The sequence below is a fragment of the Diabrotica virgifera genome, chromosome 1, assembly GCF_917563875.1.
Source record: "Diabrotica virgifera virgifera chromosome 1, PGI_DIABVI_V3a".
Classification (NCBI taxonomy): domain Eukaryota; kingdom Metazoa; phylum Arthropoda; class Insecta; order Coleoptera; family Chrysomelidae; genus Diabrotica; species Diabrotica virgifera.
Genome location: NC_065443.1, coordinates 170,443,122 through 170,464,233, shown reverse-complemented (window position 1 = coordinate 170,464,233; position 21,112 = coordinate 170,443,122). Strand labels below are relative to the sequence as shown.

Genomic DNA, 21,112 nt, shown 5'->3' with positions numbered 1-21,112 from the left:
CAAGAGGACATAATGGAAGAAGATGGGCCAACTAATCCGGAGCCCGTGAATTTTACTGGAACAAGAACTTAACATTGAATTGAAACGAGAAAGAGAAAACTTTTATAACCAAAAAAACTGATTCTCAAAAAGATTACGAAAATATTTTGGAAAAGGAAATGGCCATTTATGAGACCGAAGGAGTGAAAGGCGATCATCTATATGGTCTATGACTATTTAATGATCTTAAAACCGACCAGTGTAGATCCGAAAGGGCTTTCTCCGCAACTAGCTATATGTGCAGTTCTGTGCGCAGTAGGTTAGGCCTATGTTTTTTAAAGTCTCACTTCTAAAAAAACTAATAATTCATGTTTCTGTTATTTAGAAATTTAGAATACAGACAAAAAAACATTGAAATCATGTTTTTATTTTGATTACCCATTTTGCTGGATCCGCGCTGGATCCAGCTGGATTCAGGCCAATCTTGCAAAAATCCAGCTGGATTGAAAATGCTGCTGCGAGACATTAGCTGCAGTATATGCAGTAAAGCGTTTCCATGTTTATTTATTTGGTATATCGTTTAAAATAATAACTGATTGTGACAGTTTCAGACTATCCTTAAGCAAGCAAACATTAAATCCTCGTATTGCTAGATGGGCACTATTTTTGGAAAATTATGATTATACCATATCACACAGAAGTGGTAAACGCATGGGTCATGTAAATGCATTAAGTAGATGTTATTGTATAATGATTATAGAAGGGAACACCTTTGAAAGAGTCTTGAGTATCAAACAAGATCAAGAACGATTAATTACAAAAACTAGGGAAAAACTGGTAGAGCAAGAGGATAAGTACTTTGAACTAAAGAACGGGTTAGTATATAGAAAAGACAGTGGTAAATTATTATTTTATGTCCCCAGCAGTATGATAACCAATGTGAAACGAACATGTCATGATGATTTAGGTCATCTAGGTGTTGACAAAACTATTCATCAAATTAAGACAGTTTATTGGTTTAATAAGATGAGGACAACTGTCAAAAATCATATTACCAATTGCTTAAAATGTATGGAATTTTCCCCTCCAAGTGGTAAACAGGAAGGATTCTTACATAGTCTTCCAAAGGGCAATCAACATTTTATTACTTGCCTTATTGATCGTTATAGGCCATTAGAAAAGACAGGTAAAGGCTACAGATACATTTTTGAAATCTTAGATACTTTTACCAAATTTATTAGATTGTACCCTTGTAAATCAACAAAGTCGCAAGAAGTTATTAAGCACCTATTAGATTACTTCCGATGTTATAGTTATCCAATGCAAATAATTGCCGATAGAGGTTCAGCTTTTTCTTCTAATGAATGTAATGGTTTCCTTGAGAAAGAATCGATACAATTATCCCTAATTGCGACAGGCACACCGCGTGCAAATGGGCAGATAGAACGATTCAACCGGGTCATTACTCCAATGCTATCGAAGCTGCCAGAGTCCCTTCACAAGTGGGACAATGCCTTAAGAGAGGTGTAATTTGCCTTAAACAATTCTATATGTAGATCCACAGGTAACACACCAAGTATGTTGTTATATGGTGTTAACCAAGTTGGTAAGGTTAACGACATCCTTAGACCAGAATTAGAGGTGAACAATGTGCAAGAAACGAACCTAAGCAAGCTCAGGGAAAAAGCAGCCAACATAATAATTATGAGCAATCAGGAAACCAGTGAACAGTATTAAAATTTAAGACACAACTCCCCCAAGGAATACAAGGTAGGAAATTATGTACTCATCCGAAATATTGATGTGACTCCAGCGGTAAATAAAAATCTTATACCTAAATTTAAAGGACCTTTTATTACTAAAGCTAAGCTTGATTTTGACAAGTATGTAGCATCAGACATAGATGGGTTTCAATTGACCCAAAAACTTTTTGAGACTGTGGTTAGTCCTGATCAGATGAAGGCATGGCTGCATGATCAACGGGAAACTGATTAAAATTATTATTTAACCTTTGTTATTTTTCTTTTAATTATGAGTCACTAGTTTATTTGTTTATGAAACTATAGCAATTATCATATTGTGTTGTAGCATTAGTTTTAGATGTAACCTTACCATTTTACAGAGTACTATTTTATTTGTAAATTGAATATTATGTGATTAGACTACTTATGTTTATGCATATGTCATGCGGTTTATGAGAATGTACACTTATGTTCTTGTGTATTCTTATGTTCACTTATGTATCATGTTCTTACTTATGACCTGACAACTTATTAGTTTGTACTTCCCTTATGTGACTTATGTAATTATGCTATTTATGCTCTTATGTACTTTATGCCATGATCTTGGTACTTATTTTCTTATGTGCTTTATGCAATAATTATGTTATTTATGCCACTTATGTTCTTATGTCATTTATGCCACTTATGTTTTTATGTCACTTATGTTATCTATGTTCTTACTTATTATGCTTTTATTTATTTACTCATGAAATTAGTTAGGTAGAGTATCGGGTCGATCCTCTTGTCAGGATGGTCGACTGTGGGAAGCAGGCCTTCATACAGTGGCACAACAAGTAGTAGGCCATGTAGAAAGAAGAAGAACTGTCAGCTGTCATTAAGGTTGACATGACAGCTGACTTGGCAGGTTTGAGAGAGAGATGAAGGTGAAGAATAAGAAATGACCACGCTTATGATTATGATTAGATACGAATAGTTCTATTATGTTTATGTATTACGGAAAATAAAGAGTAGTATCCATATCTGGCCCGTTATTTAATATCCCCACAATATAAATATTGATTTTTAATCACCACAAAAACTTATATCGCTTAATGTGATTTCAAGGATCGTCTGTTCACTCTAACGATTCCACAACGTATTTCAAGTTGAATACATCGATTCGAGCATGCACCAAAAACAAACTTTTTTCACCTACCATATCTCTTTTTGTATTATAACTAGAAGATTTATGAAGAAATGAATCTCTTTGATTTTTTATAAGCTACAAAAATGTTTTATACAGCTTTTTTAGTTAGATGCACAGTTTTTATTGATATTCGCAAAAAACCGTCCAAAAAGGTATCATTTTTCAATGAAAATGACCAATTTTCATTCACGAATAACTCAAAAAGTATTGAGTTTTTAGAAAAAAATATAAAACACTTTTTTTGCTTAGAATAAGGTTGTCTAGCAACTTCCGTGGTTATTTTGACCAAAAAATTTATCACCCCCGAGAAGGGATGGGAACCACCCAAGATAAAAGCGCACATTGGCATAGGGTATACTTTGTATTAGGAGATAAGTAGAGGTTATTCCCAAAATTTCAATAAAGGCCTTGCAGTAGGATAGAATTCGGAGGTAATATCCTGTTCTTGCTCTCATTTACTGGCGTATATAGCCTACTTTCACTTTTCTCCCTTCCTTTCTTAGTTCTTGTGCTTTCTGTCTGACATATTTCTGTACAATTCTGTCGTTCTTTGATAGGTCATCGTTGATATGACTTCCTGTTAATTTCATTTAATTATCGTTCCTTTTAATTTAATTATCTTCTTTTTAATCTTCTTCTTCTTTTGTTGGGCTAAGTAGGGCTAAGTATAGTGTAAGTCTCGGTTTTTGTTTACGATGTTCGACACGACCTGGCCAAAAATATAATAATTTGTAAGTTATCAAAAACGGAACGTAAATGTACCCCGTATATTATTTGAAAGTGCAACAAGATTTGGATTCTTTGTCTGCATCCGTTATTTTTTTCATATTTCTTATCAAGTTCCATGCCACTTCCGATTCCTGTGTTCCATTCTTATATCAATCCACTAGATCTCGCTTTCTTCCAGTACATACCTAATAAATATAATTTTTCCGGTGCTCTAGATGCACTGTTTGTCAAAATGGGGTTTAACTAAATAAGATTTATATAAAAAGTTTAATCAAATAATTTCGATACATATTGATCTGCTAAAGGTTGTTGTTATTCTGTGTAACTAATGGTTGCAATAGGGAAGTTACATTTTGTTAATAGAATATTCTATACCTACTATTTTCAAGATAGGTACTAAAACATGACTTACTAGTGAATATTTGTGTTCCAGCACAAATAATTTTCCACACAATTAGGTAAAAATATTACTGACTATAATCTTTTATATATTAATTTTTTATGTTAATTTTATTTTATACTTTTTAGATTAAAATAAATTTTTCTTATAATATCATTTATTAACTTTTAGCTTCTGGCTTTTACCGCAGCAGAGAAGCAAGAAACACGTTCAAAAGAAATCGGAAATGCATTAGATGGCATCTTCCGATCATTCATACCAGCAGAAATATCTTCAAGAAACGCTGAAGAACACCTTCGTCGAAGATCTGTCGATTCCCAAATTGGTATAGATATTAACAACACTGTAGAGAAGCTTGTGGAGGCAGTTAGTGAACTCATACACATCAACGTAGAAGTAATTAATAATCCCCAAAATCGAGATCTACCTCTCAAAGCTGCCAGAGATGTTGTCTTCGAGATTACTTCAAACTTAAATGAGTTCGTGAAGTTCATACTCAACTATTTCCTTAACAGTTTAACACAAATGATTGGCCAGCTGATATTGTCGCCTGTACGATCATTACTGGACTATCTTTTGGACTTTATGCTACCATGTGGTGTCACCTGCACCGTTTTAGCTGATTGAATATTTATTATTTAATGAAAACGTTATTAATATTTTAGGGATCATTTTAAACATGCCATTAAAATTTAAATAATAAAGTAATGATATCAATTGTTTTTATACTCACCTACCAACGTACCCCACTCTACCGTAATAGAAAAAGCGAGGGAACACAATACACCAATGCTGCTGTTTCATAGATTACACAAAGGCTTTCGATTCAGTAAAATAGGATCTACCCGGAGCGAATGAAATCGAAACCATTACCATCACCGAACGATTATGCCGGATAATCACCAAGTGGCGAATTTCGAAGTAGTAGACAGATTTGTATACTTGCTCAATACGCAATACGCGATTGCTCCACATAAATTAAGCGTAGACTAGCAATGACCCGAACCGTAACAGCTAAATTAATTAAAATATGGAAACACCGAAAAATAACAAAGAATACTAAGCTCAGGTTGGTCAATTTTTTTATTTTTCACATTGCTAACTACACAGCTTAAACAAGGACTCTCAAAAAATCGATAGAAGTAGATTTAAGCCTTCGAAATGTGGGTCTACAGAAGAATTCTTCCATTGAAATATTAAGCGTAGACACGGCATACTCACCAAAAAAGCTTAACGCGGAAACAGCATGGAATCAGTAGATCGGTGGTCTATCTATCTCTTTTAACCAAGCGATCCCGCGCATGTGACAGACAAAGATGGCTAGACCACTCAATCCTATGTCGGCGTTAAACCTCGATGCATTGAGTGGCATATGACTAGCCCGGTCTATCCTTAACATGTCTCTGAATTCTTCGCGTATCCTGGACAAAACACAGAACTAACCTGTCAATTCTGGAAGAGCTTCATATAAAAGACAGGCTATTAAAAAAAAAGTAAATCGGGTATACCTACAATACTTCGGCTACATAGCAAGAAGAACGCGGAATAGGGAAATATGGATGCCAGAAGGAAAGATAAAAGACTGAAGACCAAAAGGAAGATCTTCAACACGATGGGTCGACAAAATAAAGACTTTGGTGGGAAAATTTGGCCCTAAACAACAAGGCAGATACTTCAAAATACGGTCGGTTCAGGGTAGTATCTGAAATATCTGCCAATGGTGTATTTACAGAACAAAGTCAATTTATTAGGTCGTGAGATATATTCGAGAGATTCTAGATATCGGTCTTGTTATTGATACAGTTTTCATCTTTTTATGGGAATCATCTCCAATATACATCTTTTGTTGTAGATACGTTCTTTTTCTTAAATCTGTACATTTCCAAAGTCAAGAGCATGGTTATTTTGTATATAATGTTTGGCTAAGTCTGTAGTCTTTAATTTATTGGTTTGTGCACTACGTTTGTGTGGAACTATCCTTTTTGTAGATATTGGTGGGTTTGCCCAATTGTTGAATTGCAATCCTTACAGTTTACTTTATAAGCAACACTTATTGAAGACTCATACAACTGTTCTTTTAATATTGTTACACATTAATATACTTACTAGCGTACCTAAAAGAAAAGTTCTAAATTTTGGCTCTGGTGTGAGACCACACCTCAAAAACAGAGAGAATTATTAGTTAATTTTTTAGGCAAATGTGTTTGCAATTTGAGAAATAAATTAGCATCATACCTGCAAAAAAACAAGAAATACGGAGCAGTTGTCAACATTACCATCACGGCGATAGTATCTTCGATTTCATCCAGACATGCTATTCGCAGCATAGGTATAAATAACATCAATATACAAGAAAACAGAAACATAACACGTGAAGGAGATGTTTTCTGAAATATAATAATATACAATTAGCCGGACTCAAACGACTCGTGTACTTCGCAAGTACAGAATTATTCGCCTACTTGCAGGGCCCCCATACGAGCTACTGGCGCCTGTGTGCAAAAAAGGATTTTGGCGCCCTTAAGGCATTTTAATATTGTTTTTGAAGTTATACTGCTTTAGGCGCGTTGGGAGTAATTTTATATGTGCGCTAATTCATCAAAAGTCTTGGTCCTGAGCGCAGCGGAAACGTTAAATGTGCTCTGATTGGGTAATTACAATGAACTGTCAATAATTGTTTTTATTGTTGTGAGGGCAGAGAAAAAAGCAAGATTAAAATGGTAGTGACTTTTTAAATAGTTTTTAAAAGCAACAGGTACGTAATTCTAAATGTTTCAATATCGTAATAAAAAATTACATAGTTACCTACCTATTTGGAAAATGTAAATAAACCTACCTATAGTCCGTCCCACCTTGACTTTACAGTATAGGGAACATAGGCAATACAGTCCTTATGAGCGTTTTTAGCGCGGTGATGCCGATTTTATCAAAAATAATTTGTAATCGAACAGTAGATAAATTAAATTAAAACTGTTTTAGAAAGGCAATCTACAATTTAAGATTCATATGCGTAATAACTATAGTATATCAAATAAACTTAAATGCATACGAATCCTAAAATTGTAGATTGTCTTTCTAAAACAGTTTTAATTTAATCTCTCTAATGTTCGATTTTAAATTCTTTTTGATAAAATCGGCATCACCGCGCTAAAAACTCTCATAAGGACTGCATTGCCTATGTTCCCTATACTGTAAAGTCAAGGTGGAACGGACTATAGTATGTAATGCTTTGATTTACATAATTTGATTACTAACAAAATTTCTACCAATATTGTTTTGTTTATCAATATCTAATATTGTTTGCTTACTCTATGTTTTGTTTATTTTGAATATCCAAAATCTAAACATACTTGAATTTCAAAATGGTCCAATCCCCAATACAAACTTTTATTTTTTTATTTTTTTTTATACATTTTATGATTGTAAGTATATTATTATACAATTTTGTTTCAGAAAATACGTATTTAGTTAAAATTTTTCCAACAATTATTGTTCAGAAATCATTTGTGGCATTTTTCAATGCGTTTGTACGTGTTTTATTCTTTTATTTTTTTAATTTTTGGTATTGTTTTAATAAAAATTTTTGAAAAACAGTAAGTGTTAAAATTAGTCTAATATTTAAATAAAATATAAATAAACTTTTTAAAGTATATTCTTCTTCTTCTTTAAGTACCGTGCCCAAATTTTTAGGCGTGGGTAGCTTCCATAACAGTTTGCCGATATCGTTCTCGATCTTGTGCGGCATGTAACAATTGATCTGCTGATAAGCCAGTCCATTGACGAAGGTTTCGGAGCCATGAATATTTCTTTCGACCAATTCCTCTTTTTCCGTCGATCTTTCCATTGAGTATTAACTGCAGCATCCTGTATCTGCTACCTCTCATTATATGCCCCAGATATTCAAGTTTTCTCTTTTTTATCATCTTCATTAAGTCACCTTCGCCTTGACCTACTCTGTTTAAGACTTCTCTGTTTGAAATGCGTTGAACCCAAGATATTCTGAGCATTCTACGATACGACCACATCTCAAAGGCTTCTAATTTGTTCATCATGTTAACCTTCATGATCCAGGTTTCACATCCATATAGTAATACAGGATACACATAACATTTTAGGAACTTGATTCTTAGTTGTAAGTTCAGCTGAGAGTTGCTCAGAATAGATCTAAGTTTCATAAATGCTCCTCTTGCAATTTCTATACGAGTTTTAATTTCTTCATCCGGATTTAGTGTCTCGTTTATCCAACATCCTAGGTATTTCAAATGGTTAACTTTTGTTATTGATTCATCATTGACAATTAGTTGCATAGGGCCGACGTCTTGTTTACTAACCACAAGTAACTTTGTCTTTGTTGCATTTATGTTAAGTCCGTTATTGGAGCATTCTCTAGTGACTCGATCTATAAGGAATTGAAGATCTTCGATATTTTCAGCCATGATCGCGGTGTCGTCTGCATATCTGATGTTGTTAATAGTTTCTCCCCCGATTCGAACTCCACATTGTCCTTCCAAGGCTTCATTAAAAATTATTTCTGAGTATACACAACCCTGTCTGACACCTCTTTGAATGCAAATTTTGTCTGTTTCTTTGCCATCTACCAGAATAGAAGCTTCTTGATACCAATATAGATGTTGTAAAAGTCTCAGATCTTTATCGTCTATTCCAATCATTTCTAGATATTCAAACAACCTGTTATGTTGAACTCTATTAAACGCCTTCTCAAAATCTATAAAGCAGACGTAAATTGGTTTCTGTACTTCCCATGATCGTTGAAGTAATGTTAACATTGAGAACAAAGCTTCCATTGTTCCCAATCCTTCTCTGAAACCGAATTGTTTGTTTCCCATTGTCTCTTCACATTTCTGCTTGATTCTATTAAGAATTATCTTAAGAAGTAGCTTGAGAGAGTGGCTCATGAGACTAATTAGTCTAAAGTCTTTACATTATGATGTATTAGGCTTTTTTGGGAGTGGAATAAATGTAGACTCTAACCATATCTGTGGCATCATGCCAGTCTCGTATATATGGTTATAAATGTTTGTTAGTTGTGAGACATTGTCGTCATCCAGAAGTTTGAGCCAGTCTGATGGTATTTGGTCAGGGCCTGGAGATTTCCCATTTTTGCTCTGTTTGATGGCTTTCTCTACCTCCGCTTTTAAAATACTAGGACCAGTATTCGCATACTTTGTGGTGTTAAGTGGTGGCCTCGTATCCAGGAAGAGCTCTTTTATATAGTTAGTCCATTCTTTCTTTTTTTCATCCAAGTCGAGAAATATTTTACCTTTGGAGTTTCTCATAAAGTGAGGAGTTCTTTTTCTCTGAGTGTAGGTAATTTCTTTAAGCTTTTTATGTATATTAAACTCGTCATGTTTTCTTTGTAGTTCTTCCATTTCACGACATCTTTGTTCCATCCAGTCCTCTTTTGCTCGCTTAACCTCGTATCTTATTTGTCGATATATCTCTCTATACCGAATCTCGTCTTTGTTTTTCCAATTTCTTCTTTGTTGAATAAGGTCTAGTATTTTATCGGTCATCCAATCCTTTTTCTTTATTGGGTCTTTTTCTGGTTTCAAAACTTCGTTTGCTATGGTGACCATGGCGGAATTCATGATATCTAGATTTTGACCGATATTTTCTTGTCCAGATCTTTCTAACTGTTTTTTAATCTCACGATTTATCTTATTTCCGAACTCATCTGATATTACGGCATTTCTTAGGAGTCGAGTATTAGGTTTCTTCTGCGTTGTGGGGGCTTTTATTCTTTTTAGTTTTAGTTTGAATCCAGCACAGAGCAGATTATGGTTAGTTGCTGCGTCTGCACTTGGGTATGTTTTTGCAGATGTAATACTGTTTCTAAACCTTCTATTAATGATAATGTAGTCAATTTGATTTCTGACTATCTTTCCCTCTTGATCAGCTGGAGATTTCCAGGTATATAGTCGTCTTTTAGGTTGCTGAAACAAAGTATTTGCTATAATGCATTTCTCTTCTTGGCAGAACTGTATTAGTCTTTGCCCTCTTTCGTTCCTTTCTCCAAGTCCATACTTTCCGGTTATATCTTATGTGATTTCGGCACCAACTTTTGAGTTGAAGTCTCCCATAATAATTGTAGCTTCATGTTTTTTTGTGCTCCGGAGAATTTTTTTAATTTGGCTGTAGAATTGCTCAATTTCTTCATCTGGTTTGTCAGCTGTTGGCGCATAGACTTGTATTATATTAATATTCAGTAGTTTATTTTGCAGCTGAATCATCATGATACGATCATTGAAAGGGGCGAAATTTCGGATACAGTTACGAATTTCTTCTTTGACAATGATTGCGACTCCGTTACGTCTGGGTCCTTCTGCCTTTCCCGAGTGGTATACAATGTATCCATTACTCTCAAATATGTTTGACCCTAGCCATTTCGTCTCGCATATACCTAGGATAGGAATGTCTAGTCTGGCCATTTCTAGCTGAATATTTTGTAATTTCGCACCTTCAAACATAGTTGTTACGTTCCACGTAGCTATCTTGTGGATTTCCACGACACGGGGTTTTCGTGTGTTGACGACCTGAGAGGCCCCGTGGTCTGGTTGCGATCTTCCTCCCCTGCCGGATCTTGGATTCCGAAGTCCATGGGCATTAAATGTATCTATAGTTTTCTTATCTATCATGGGAAGCTGTACTAGAGATATCCACAAGGATCTTTAATGTAGTGGTTTCTCCTGGCCTTCTACATCCTGATGCCGTTGACCATTTCCTGGTTCCTAAAAGTATATTAATTTCGTTGAAATCATAATAATAGAAATAAAAATTCTTACGTGCGTACCTACAAAGTACACACACATTCTTTTTGTTATTTATTTTTTTGAAGGTAGGTAGGTGCTTGAAATAAAGCAAAATAGGAACAAATAACACCATAGCAAACCTTAATTGAATAAAGTTTAAGGAGCTTTATTGAATAAATTCTGCTGGACCATCTTGTCACACTTCCAGGGTTTAGACTGAACCCGAGAACATTTTTTCTCACAACATCCCACCTTTTTGTGGATGGCAAACCCAGAGTAACGCGATTTTCAAATTTTGTCCATTTAGATGGGACTGTATCGTCCCCCCCGTCAGCGAAATTATTCCGATTCGACTTTTTTGCACAATATCAAATATTAACAATTTTTCGACCACGGCACCGCCTGGTTCCCTGTGGATTTGTTATAAGGACCTCTTTTTTAGTACGTTTGTGTAAAAAATCGAATCGGAATAATTTCGCTAACGGGGGCGACGATACAGCCCGCTCTAATTAGTTATTTGATAGGTATGTGATTTTCAAATCTTGTCGATTCATCATTTGAGCGCCACACAATCGTTCGCTTATTGATGAGATAGAATTACCGCCGACATACTTTTGCTCAACCAGTGTACACTTTGGAATTTTTCCACGAAATCAAGGCATAGTTAGGTATTTCTTATCTACAGTTTTGTCTACGGAATGGGTGTTTGTTATTTTTATAGCGGGATTTTTTATTTTATATCTATAGAAAGACTAATAATGTCATCCAAACAAAGTAAAACTGAACTATTTAATTTCTCAACTTTTATTTTAAAATAAATTTTTGCTTTTTGATTTTTTTTTGTAAATATTTTTGCAATTTTTGACCCTCGGTTTTGGCGCCCTTAACCCTTAAACGCCCAAGGGTGGGTAAAAAATGTCCACCTAATGCGTATTCCCTTGTAACATATTTATTACGTGTTTAAAAATTTTCCAAAAATTATTTATTGTTAAAAAGACAGCCTTTTATCGAATGTTAAATTGGTTCTACCAATATTTTTGGAAATAAAAGTAATATCTTGAGTTAAATATGGGTGGACATAAAAAGTATACACTTGGTAAAACTTGTTACTAAAGGTTTCTATTTAATTTCTCGTTGGTAGGAACATAATCCATATAATTATCGACGTATAATTACATAATCCATATAATTATCCGCCAATGAAGAGGCTGAAAGGAAGAATGTGGTGAAAATCGACAAATCTTAATTACTGGCTTTTACTGGTATGTTAATTTTGATGTACATTGTAATTTCGTTGTAAGGTTTGTAAATTGTATATATTAATATTTTAGAAGATGCTGTGTTTATTAAGCATAAGATTCTTAAGTGTAATCCATTTCCAACAACTTTCAATAAATATATTAGCTATTTTCGAGGTGGACATTTTTTACCCACCCTTGGGCGTATATGGAACCTAAAAAAGGTTGGGCGTTTAAGGGTTAAAGAATGGCTCCCGTGTGCATTGCACACTTTGCACATATGGTACCGGGGGCCCTGCCTACTTGGAAAGTATATGAGTTTGCGATTGCGATGGCAAGCAGGGCGCTCACAAGGCGTGCGTGCGAGCGTAAACATTTGGCTTAACGACCTTGACAAATGAATCAGTGGTATGATTATTAATAAAGAAACCAGGACATTTAGGAAAAAATAAATCGATTTTTAAATACAGCACGTAGAAAGTTACAATTTTTTTTTCATTGTGTTCAGGATGACAGTAGAAAAAAAGTCAACAATAGAAAAAAGGCTGGAAATGCATAGTTGCATTTTAAAGTGCATAATATGCATCCCAAAGTGCATACCTAAACATGTCAAAATAAGTGTATTAAGGCCAGATTTTCATACTCGGGGTAGCTGAGGACGAATAAGCCATCAGAATCGACCATTTGGGCACCTGGTATCCAGGTTCACTGCTAAGACACGTCCTCTAGAGTTTAGAGGCTTTTCGGCACTAAATTTATGCAAACAGATTACTCTGGAGTTTTTGGGGTCGCTGAGCAAAAATACGCCATCAAAACCGACCCCCGTTGCACCTGATGCCCAAAAACCCTCCAAACTCCAGAAAATAAGATGCCTTAGCATTGTGTACCAGGGGGTCGGGGGGTCGGTTCTAATGGCGTACCTATTAGTATTCAGCGACCCCAAAACCCGCCTAGTAATCTATTTACGTGCAATCAGTGCCGAAAACCTTCGCAACTCCAAAAGATGACGTGCCTTAGAAGTGACCGCGGGTACAAGGTGCTCCGGGGGTCGATTCTGATGGAGCATCCGTGCTCAGCAATACCAAATACCTTCGTATAATCCTATTTCATTAATTTAGTGCCAAAATCCCTCGAAACTCCAGAAGGTGACGTGCTACGGCAGTGACACTGGGCACCAGGGGCTCCGGGGGGTCGGTTCTGATGGCATAGTCGTGTTCAGCGACTCCACAAACCTCCAGTAAACTGATTGCATCAATTTAGGGCCTATAGTCCTCGAACATCCAGATGACGTGCCTTAGCAGTGACCCTGGACATCAGGTATTCCGGGGGTAAGTTCTGACGGCGTAGTCATATTCATCGACCCCAAAAACCATCCGGGTAACAAAAGTTGGCCCTTAATATGCTCATCTTGAAGATGCTATCTTACACGCCAATGTAACAAATAAGAAGAACTTCTGTTTGAGTGAAAGTAAAGGGGAAGATATACTCCAACAGAAGTAAGAAAAAGGGAAAAAACTAGTGGAACACAAATGAAGAGAGGGTCAGGTAATAAAAATACTAAGAAAAAGCTGAAGTACTTGTATGGGAGGATAATGATAATGATGATGAAGTTGACGAAAGGAGAATTAAAAGGGATAGAAGTAGAAGTATGAAGAGACAGAGGCAAACTGAATAGCGTTGGCTAGCAAGAGATGCAAGAGGACAACTTGACACTCAAGGATGGATACGGCTCGTTTGCATGCCTGTCGAAGAACAGTAGCTCAAAATAGATAATGATGATGAAAAGATATATACTAAGATAAGAATAATGTTCTGAAAATAAATAAAGGAGAATAATTGCTAAAGAAACAAATTAAATAACACTAACAAATCATGGGCGTCAGGAAAATGACCTTCGATCATTCTCCCAGGTATCTTACACTGCTGTAAAATATTAAATATTTTAAATATATAAGTAAATGTAAATATAAAGAAAATAAGAATAAATGAAATGTTCAATAAATATATATTTATTAAATATAACTACTAGATTTTCACAATCTCCGAGTTAAAACCAGTGACTAGTATGTAACTCTAACATGACAATGAATGACCCTAGTAAAAATCTTTTACAGAATTACTGTATGAATATAATATAAGATTAATCTTAATGAGGTTAGCAAATCTAAATAAGGGTACCACTAATATAGAAAGTACAACTTACACCTAGGTTAGTAAGAACAACCTTCACCTAATAACAATGGTACGATTATCATACGTACTTTAATTCAATACTACCTGATAATATGAACAAAATATTTAATATAAATAATATGTATATACAACTCTCAATGAGTTGACGGGTAAAAAGTCCCTAAGTGAACCAACGTAGTACTGGATACAAAAGATCCTTTTACTGACTCGTGGTTCTTAACAATATTAAACAAGTGAAACCAAACTCTATTCTGAAGGAATAGAGCCTAGAAGTTTATTCGAATTTAATATGAAGTTAATAAGTTAATGTTAAATAAATTGAGAAATTCAAATTTTGAATAATATGTGAAGTTAATCTAAAGTATACTACAATAATTGTAACACCGTATTGTGTTTTTAGCCACTACTATGAAATCATAAAAACAAGAAAACCTAACGCCAACAAGGATATACCACTCCTAGAGAGACGGTCACTAGGAGACCAGCCTGGAATATCTCCAGATTTATCTTTTTCTTCTGTACCTTCAGCTGTTTTCCATCTGTTTTCCTATCCCTCCAGCAGGACAGCTGCCAGAGGGAGTTAGCACCTCCTTGTGCTCATTACATCAACGAAGAAGGTTGTGTAAAAGGGGTTTGTTTTGTTGACTTGGTTCGCTCTTATTAAAGATAGACTGTTTTTTTTATATTCCGGACACTTAGTTTATTCCTATACATTTTTAATAATTTAATTGCACACAAATTTTTCCTTCTCCATATTTTTATTGTATTTCTGAACAAAATAATACTTAATTGATAGCGTTCCCCAATAACTGCGTAATCTCCATGGTGAGAATCTCTGAGCTCAGATACTTTCCCATATAATAGTTGTCGGTACTCTTATTTTTTATTATTTTTATGCTGGTTTCCCTTTTTATATATCTATTTAAACCTAATTTATTATTTTAGTATACTTTAGATTAACTTCACATATTATTCAATATTTTAATTTCTCAATTTATTTAACATTAACTTATTAACTTCATATTAAATTCGAATAAACTTCTAGGCTCTATTCCTTCTGTTACGGAATAAAAGAATAAAAAATTTACTGTGAAGGAACAAGAAAATTTACTACTCAAAAGTGCAAAAAATTAAAGCTCCGGCTTTGACACTAAAATTTCACTGAGATCTCTTCCATCTCCAAGGGGAGTATTCTCCTAAGGAAATTGCTTCTTTCTTAGGAGGTTCGAAAATGAGTCACCCACCAATAAATACTCCATCAGGGCGCCAGGTATTCACTTACTTATTACAATAACTCTACCCTGGGAATACCATCAAGGTACCTACCTACTAAAAAAACTAAATAGCAAAACTCAAACAAAAAAAGAGTATTTACGGTGTGCTGATCACCATCGAACAAGATACGTCCTGGGGGGTATTAAATAAAACATAAAATAAAACAACGTACCTTCATAGACAAAACTAAGAATATATTTATTGAAAGAAAATAAATCCTATTTTATTTTATATACATTTTTGAAGGATTAATCAAAATTTACAAAAAAAATCATATCAAATAATTTAATTCAAAAATTTACAAATCTTTCTATATTAACGAAGTTAATTACAAGGTTGTTCGTTACAAATATAACTTGAACCTTTAAATCGCTTGTTAATGACCAGGAAAAAAAATTATCGGATAATTTCTTGCCTGGTCACCCGATAAAAAAAATTGACTTAATATGAAAAATGTACCACTATGCTTAACGCATCTCGGGCCCAGAACATCTATAAATATTTAAAAGAATTTGTAATTGAATTCAAATTAATTTCCCAAAAACACTATGTACTTTACTTTGATATTGCCATACTCCAAACAAAAAAATGTGAACTCGTCCAACCATAAAAACGTGCTCACTCCGGAACTAGACCATTGAATCCATATTCATCCTAATAACCCAAATCCTACGGAACGTCCTCCTCGATATAGGGACACCGGGAATAAATCAAACCAAAAATCTGACATCTAGAACAATGAAAAGCTTTAGATACCGGCACCAGCTAGTCCAGAAAAATATATTAGTATGAAATACTAATATTTGGTAACTTAACAGGCCATCCAGAAATCCTTAATAATAAGGGTTTATCTTAGACTACATTGATCAGTAACATCCAGAGGATTAGGCAATTTAAGCTTTAATTCAGCCTCAAAAGACAGGCCACATGCCCTAACCTGATTGGCGATTTCTCTAAAAGAAAACGAAAGACAAAAATTACCTTAATGAAGGAAAAAAAACGAAGCTGGAAGTAAGTACTTACAATCGCCTTTGAGCAGCTAACACATTCTGAACAACTAAAGCTCCGAATAAAATTGTTTAAAATAATTTATTTCCATCTATTAACGGAACCAGCTAATCGACGAAAATTGGCCGTGCCTACTATGATGACAACGGGTAAATAAAATTTGAAAATGTGACAAATATATTGAGAAGTTTGAAATTAAACTTCAACACAAATTACACATGTTACATTAATGTTTACATTAATTGTAACACACTCCCAAAACCCCCGCAAAAAATTTTGCAGCTTGCGAAAATTGTTTTTATAGGACATTTACTTCTCTAACACACACAACCCTAATAACTGGTCAAAGAACATGGCAATATCCAAGTTACTCAAAATCAAACTTAAATTTAATAAAAAAAACCAACAATAATATTCAGTCTTGTAAGAGAGGCTAAGGTGATCTTATCAAACCGCACTCATACAAACACTGACATACCCAAGAGACGCACAAATTCATCACCCATATATGATCTAATATCTACATGTCGCAGCATATCTCAACCTCAACATATTTCAACTTCAACATATCTCAAACTCAACATATCTCAAAAACTATATATGATCACATCTACATATCACAACATGTCTCAACCTCAATATATCTCAAAAGAGAGAAACACAATTTCAAACTTAACGCAACCTTCGCTCTTCATGAATAGAGGTGACAATTCACCACTAAACTAAACCATGTGTACAATAGAAATTGATCAAGGAAATTTGTTGAGCCAAGCAAATCCGGTAAACTCTCCCCTCACACGTCAAAAGAAAAACTATAGAGAATAAAAGGAAAGAGAAAAAAATTCACAACTACCACCAATGGACAACTCTGCACAAACACCATTAAGCCAATGGAACCATATCAATGTTAAACATACAAGTCGCTGGCGAGTGGGATTCGCATTACCACCCTAACCCTTCTTCGTGTACCACTGGATAATAGAACCACAAACATATGACACTCAATACAGGAACGATCACAAATGAAGTGGCTTGAAAATTCAAACATAATTTCCTCCCCTCTATCATGCATAGCCACTACTAGAATAACTTCGACACTACGAGGAAACAACCACCGAACCTACTCATCCTAGTATACACCAAGGAAGCACAAAACCTAATAATATTGGTCCAAATATAATGTTACCAATACAAACAGTCTTACCAAAAAAAACCCAAACCCAAATATTAAATTTTACCTAATATACAAAAGGGGACTAATAAATTACAACGTCACAATCGGTACTACAAAACGTCAAAATCGGTAAATGGTCTAAATCGAGAAAATAAACGTCAAAATCAATACTAAAGATACATACAAGCATTTCAAATACCCCCAGGCACCAAAGTTTCTGCACCAGTACCTAAAAATGCTGAAGATAAATAGGCTCATATATACCTGTTCACAATAATGTGATCGTCACGTACGCTAGGAGTCTTGCATCCGATACTTTTACTGACAACATCACATTCAAAACTTGCATTATGTGCTAACAGACAAAATGCAAAATACACAATATAGAATAAACTCACAATAATATGATCGTCACGTACGCTAGGAGTCTTTCATCTGATACTTGTACTGACGAAATCATATTAAAACTTACATTATGCGCATGCGAATAAGTCTTTCACTAGCTCCGAGCGTTAACAAAGTGTCAAAGCAAAATCGACCGACCTGCTCATGGTGGCGGTTTTTTGAAATTTTATCAGGACGCTTTGTGTATGTTTAAATGAGACATTAAAAAAAATGCCGTGTCACGCTAGTGATATTATGTATTAATATAAACAGAAAATAAAAACGCACTTAACCTGATATAAATTCTTCACTTTCCAATATTGATTATTAGTTTGATTTTTTATACATAACCTCACTATCGCAGTTTATGTCAATAAATATTTATTAACGAAAAAGAAAATATTTTGTTGCACTATAAATTACAGTATAAATTAATAACTAATGAATTCTAAGAATTGTATTCGGTTATTATCACTACAAATTAAAATATTCAAGTTTAACAAAATAATCCCATAAGACTCAATGTTAAAACGTCCTTACAAAATCTGACAGCGTATCACGTGACTGTACGTAGAGGGGAGACGCACGGAGCCAATAGACACATTGCAAAATACTATACAGAATAACCCTTAGAGGATGGAAAATTTTATACCCCCTGGAGACGTAACACGCTGTGAGGCTAATTCTGATCGGTCTGCCATTCGTTTGGTGGGCGTTTGAGGTTTGACACCACTTCTTTTATTAGTGATTTTTGTGCGATTTCTGAGTGAAAACTAGCAATTTTTTTAACTCTTTAAAATGGTAACGTGTTCGGCTTACGGTTCTAAAAGCGACAGCAGAAGGAAATAAGTGGGAGTTACATTTCACAGGTAAATAAATATTTCTGTTAGGGGTGCGCAGATGAAAATTCAATAAATACTCCTTTATTCTTAGATATTGCTTCTTAAACGGTTAATAATTTGAAAATTAAAACTTCAATGTACCTTATTACATAATTATAATTACATGTTTAAGTTATAAAATCAGAAAAATTTACATATAAAATTAAAAGTAACATAAAGACTCGCCATTTTACCAGTGGTGTAGGTATGAAATTATAAAATATATCGTGGCAACTACGGAAATGGAATTACTAATAGCGTTTACTTTTTATATAGGTTTCCAAAACACGAACCAAAAAGAAGTCTTTGGATTGAAAATATGAAAATTAGAAACTTTATACCCACAAAAAACCACAGAATCTGCTCGAAGCACTTTGAAAATAATTTTTCTATAGTAGACTATAGTAAAATTTTCACTGGTATGGATACGTACGTAAACATTACTTAACAATGACATTGTCACCATTAACTTAGAGATGAATTTTGAATGTTTTTGGATAACTGTTACTTGTATCATCGCTTAAACTATTAATTCACTTAATTAATATGAAAATTTTTCACTAACTATATATTCAGTGATTATAATAATTTATATACTATGCAATAAAAGATAATACTTAATCGAGAAAAGAGGAAAAGTGATTTTTTTAATAATATATTGTTACTATGGAACGCTTATATAAATTTTGAATATCTTTAACAACAAAATGCTTATATCACATTATATATCCTGGTGTAGTCTCTGCTTGGGATCTTCCTTAAATAATAAACAATAAATAACTTTTTCTTAATTTCACGTCTTAAATCAATTATTATTTATCAAATACACTATCAATAGTATTTAATAAACAACTCAAGATATTATTATTAATAAAGCCGCGTCAAATATCTAAAATTGTCACTGTCTTGTCAGCACATTCTGTTCGACTGAGTACTTTGTATGACAAAGATAGCGAATGTTAGATTTGGAAAATATTACCACTGACATGGTGTTCTTTTTTTCCTGAAAAAAGTAATACTTTTGAAAAATTTAAACGCAGATTGAAAGACTAAATTATTACCGAGGGCCGAAAGTCCCTTAGAATAAATGAAATAGTTATTTATGAAACAGTTCGTGAAGTACGCTTTTTGCGAACGCACGCGATGTTTAGAGCACGAGCGACAGCAGAGCGAGTGCTATACATCGCGTAAGTGCGCAAAAAGTACTTCACGCACAGTTTCATGCAATATTTTATCTACAATAAACAAATAAAACAACTGTAACTCTTCGTCACTGGAATTCATTTCTATTCTACAATTTTTAGAACATTGACATTTAAAAATTCTAACTTCTTTCAAACCACAAAACTGTCAAAACTTTTGTTGTAATTTATTGCTCACATGTCATCACCATGACAAAGCGAAAGTCAAGGATATTTGATTATATGAAAGTGTGCCAAAAAACAGTGCGAAAAAGTAAATCCCATTTAAAATACATTGTTACTTCACGCACACGTTAAATCCTTCAAGCACTGCGATCTACAATGACAGTTTTCAGAAACTAAGAACTTATACATAATATGAGATAGAGTAGATAAAGTTTCTTTTGAATGAGATATTTGCAATAAAAATCACACTAAATTGTCTCTTAGTTTTTCACCCCTGTAACTTTTTTGTCAGAATTAGAAAAAATAAATACCATTTAAATAGTATTGGAGCCGAAATTTTGCGCCTATCCCCTTAAGTTAGAATGTTTTTGTATACTAGGTGATAATATACCTATTTGAAATAAAGATATGTATCTATCATAAATCAATAATTCAAAAAGTTGTTTGCTATAAAATTTTCCATGCTCTAAGGAATAACCTCACAAAAACGTGATCATCACGTAGACTAGGAGTCTTTCATCCGTTACAACTACTGACAAGATCACATTCAAAACTGAAATTATGGGCATGCGGATAGATCTTTCACTACCGACACCATACACACTACACCATAATAAATAATCTCAATATCCTAACAAAAATCTCATACCTTCTATGCCTATACACACTATAATAAAAGTATCCTACTACCATGGTTTCGTACCAATCACAGCCATGTTTATAATGCGTCCACTATAAAGAGACAAGTTCGCACAATACCAATCACAACCATCCTTATAATGGGTC

General features: G+C 34.1%; 1 protein-coding gene across 1 annotated transcript in view; it reads left to right on the top strand.

The window, feature by feature from the left end:
* Nucleotides 1–4,753, top strand: part of LOC126881609 (uncharacterized) — a 113,658-nt gene extending 108,905 nt beyond the window's left edge. The window contains exon 2 of the mRNA XM_050645973.1: nt 4,208–4,753. Coding sequence (XP_050501930.1) covers nt 4,208–4,663 — 456 coding nt within the window. The 3' untranslated portion in view covers nt 4,664–4,753. The remainder of the gene's footprint in view (nt 1–4,207) is intronic.
* The last annotated feature ends 16,359 nt before the right edge of the window (nt 4,754–21,112 follow it).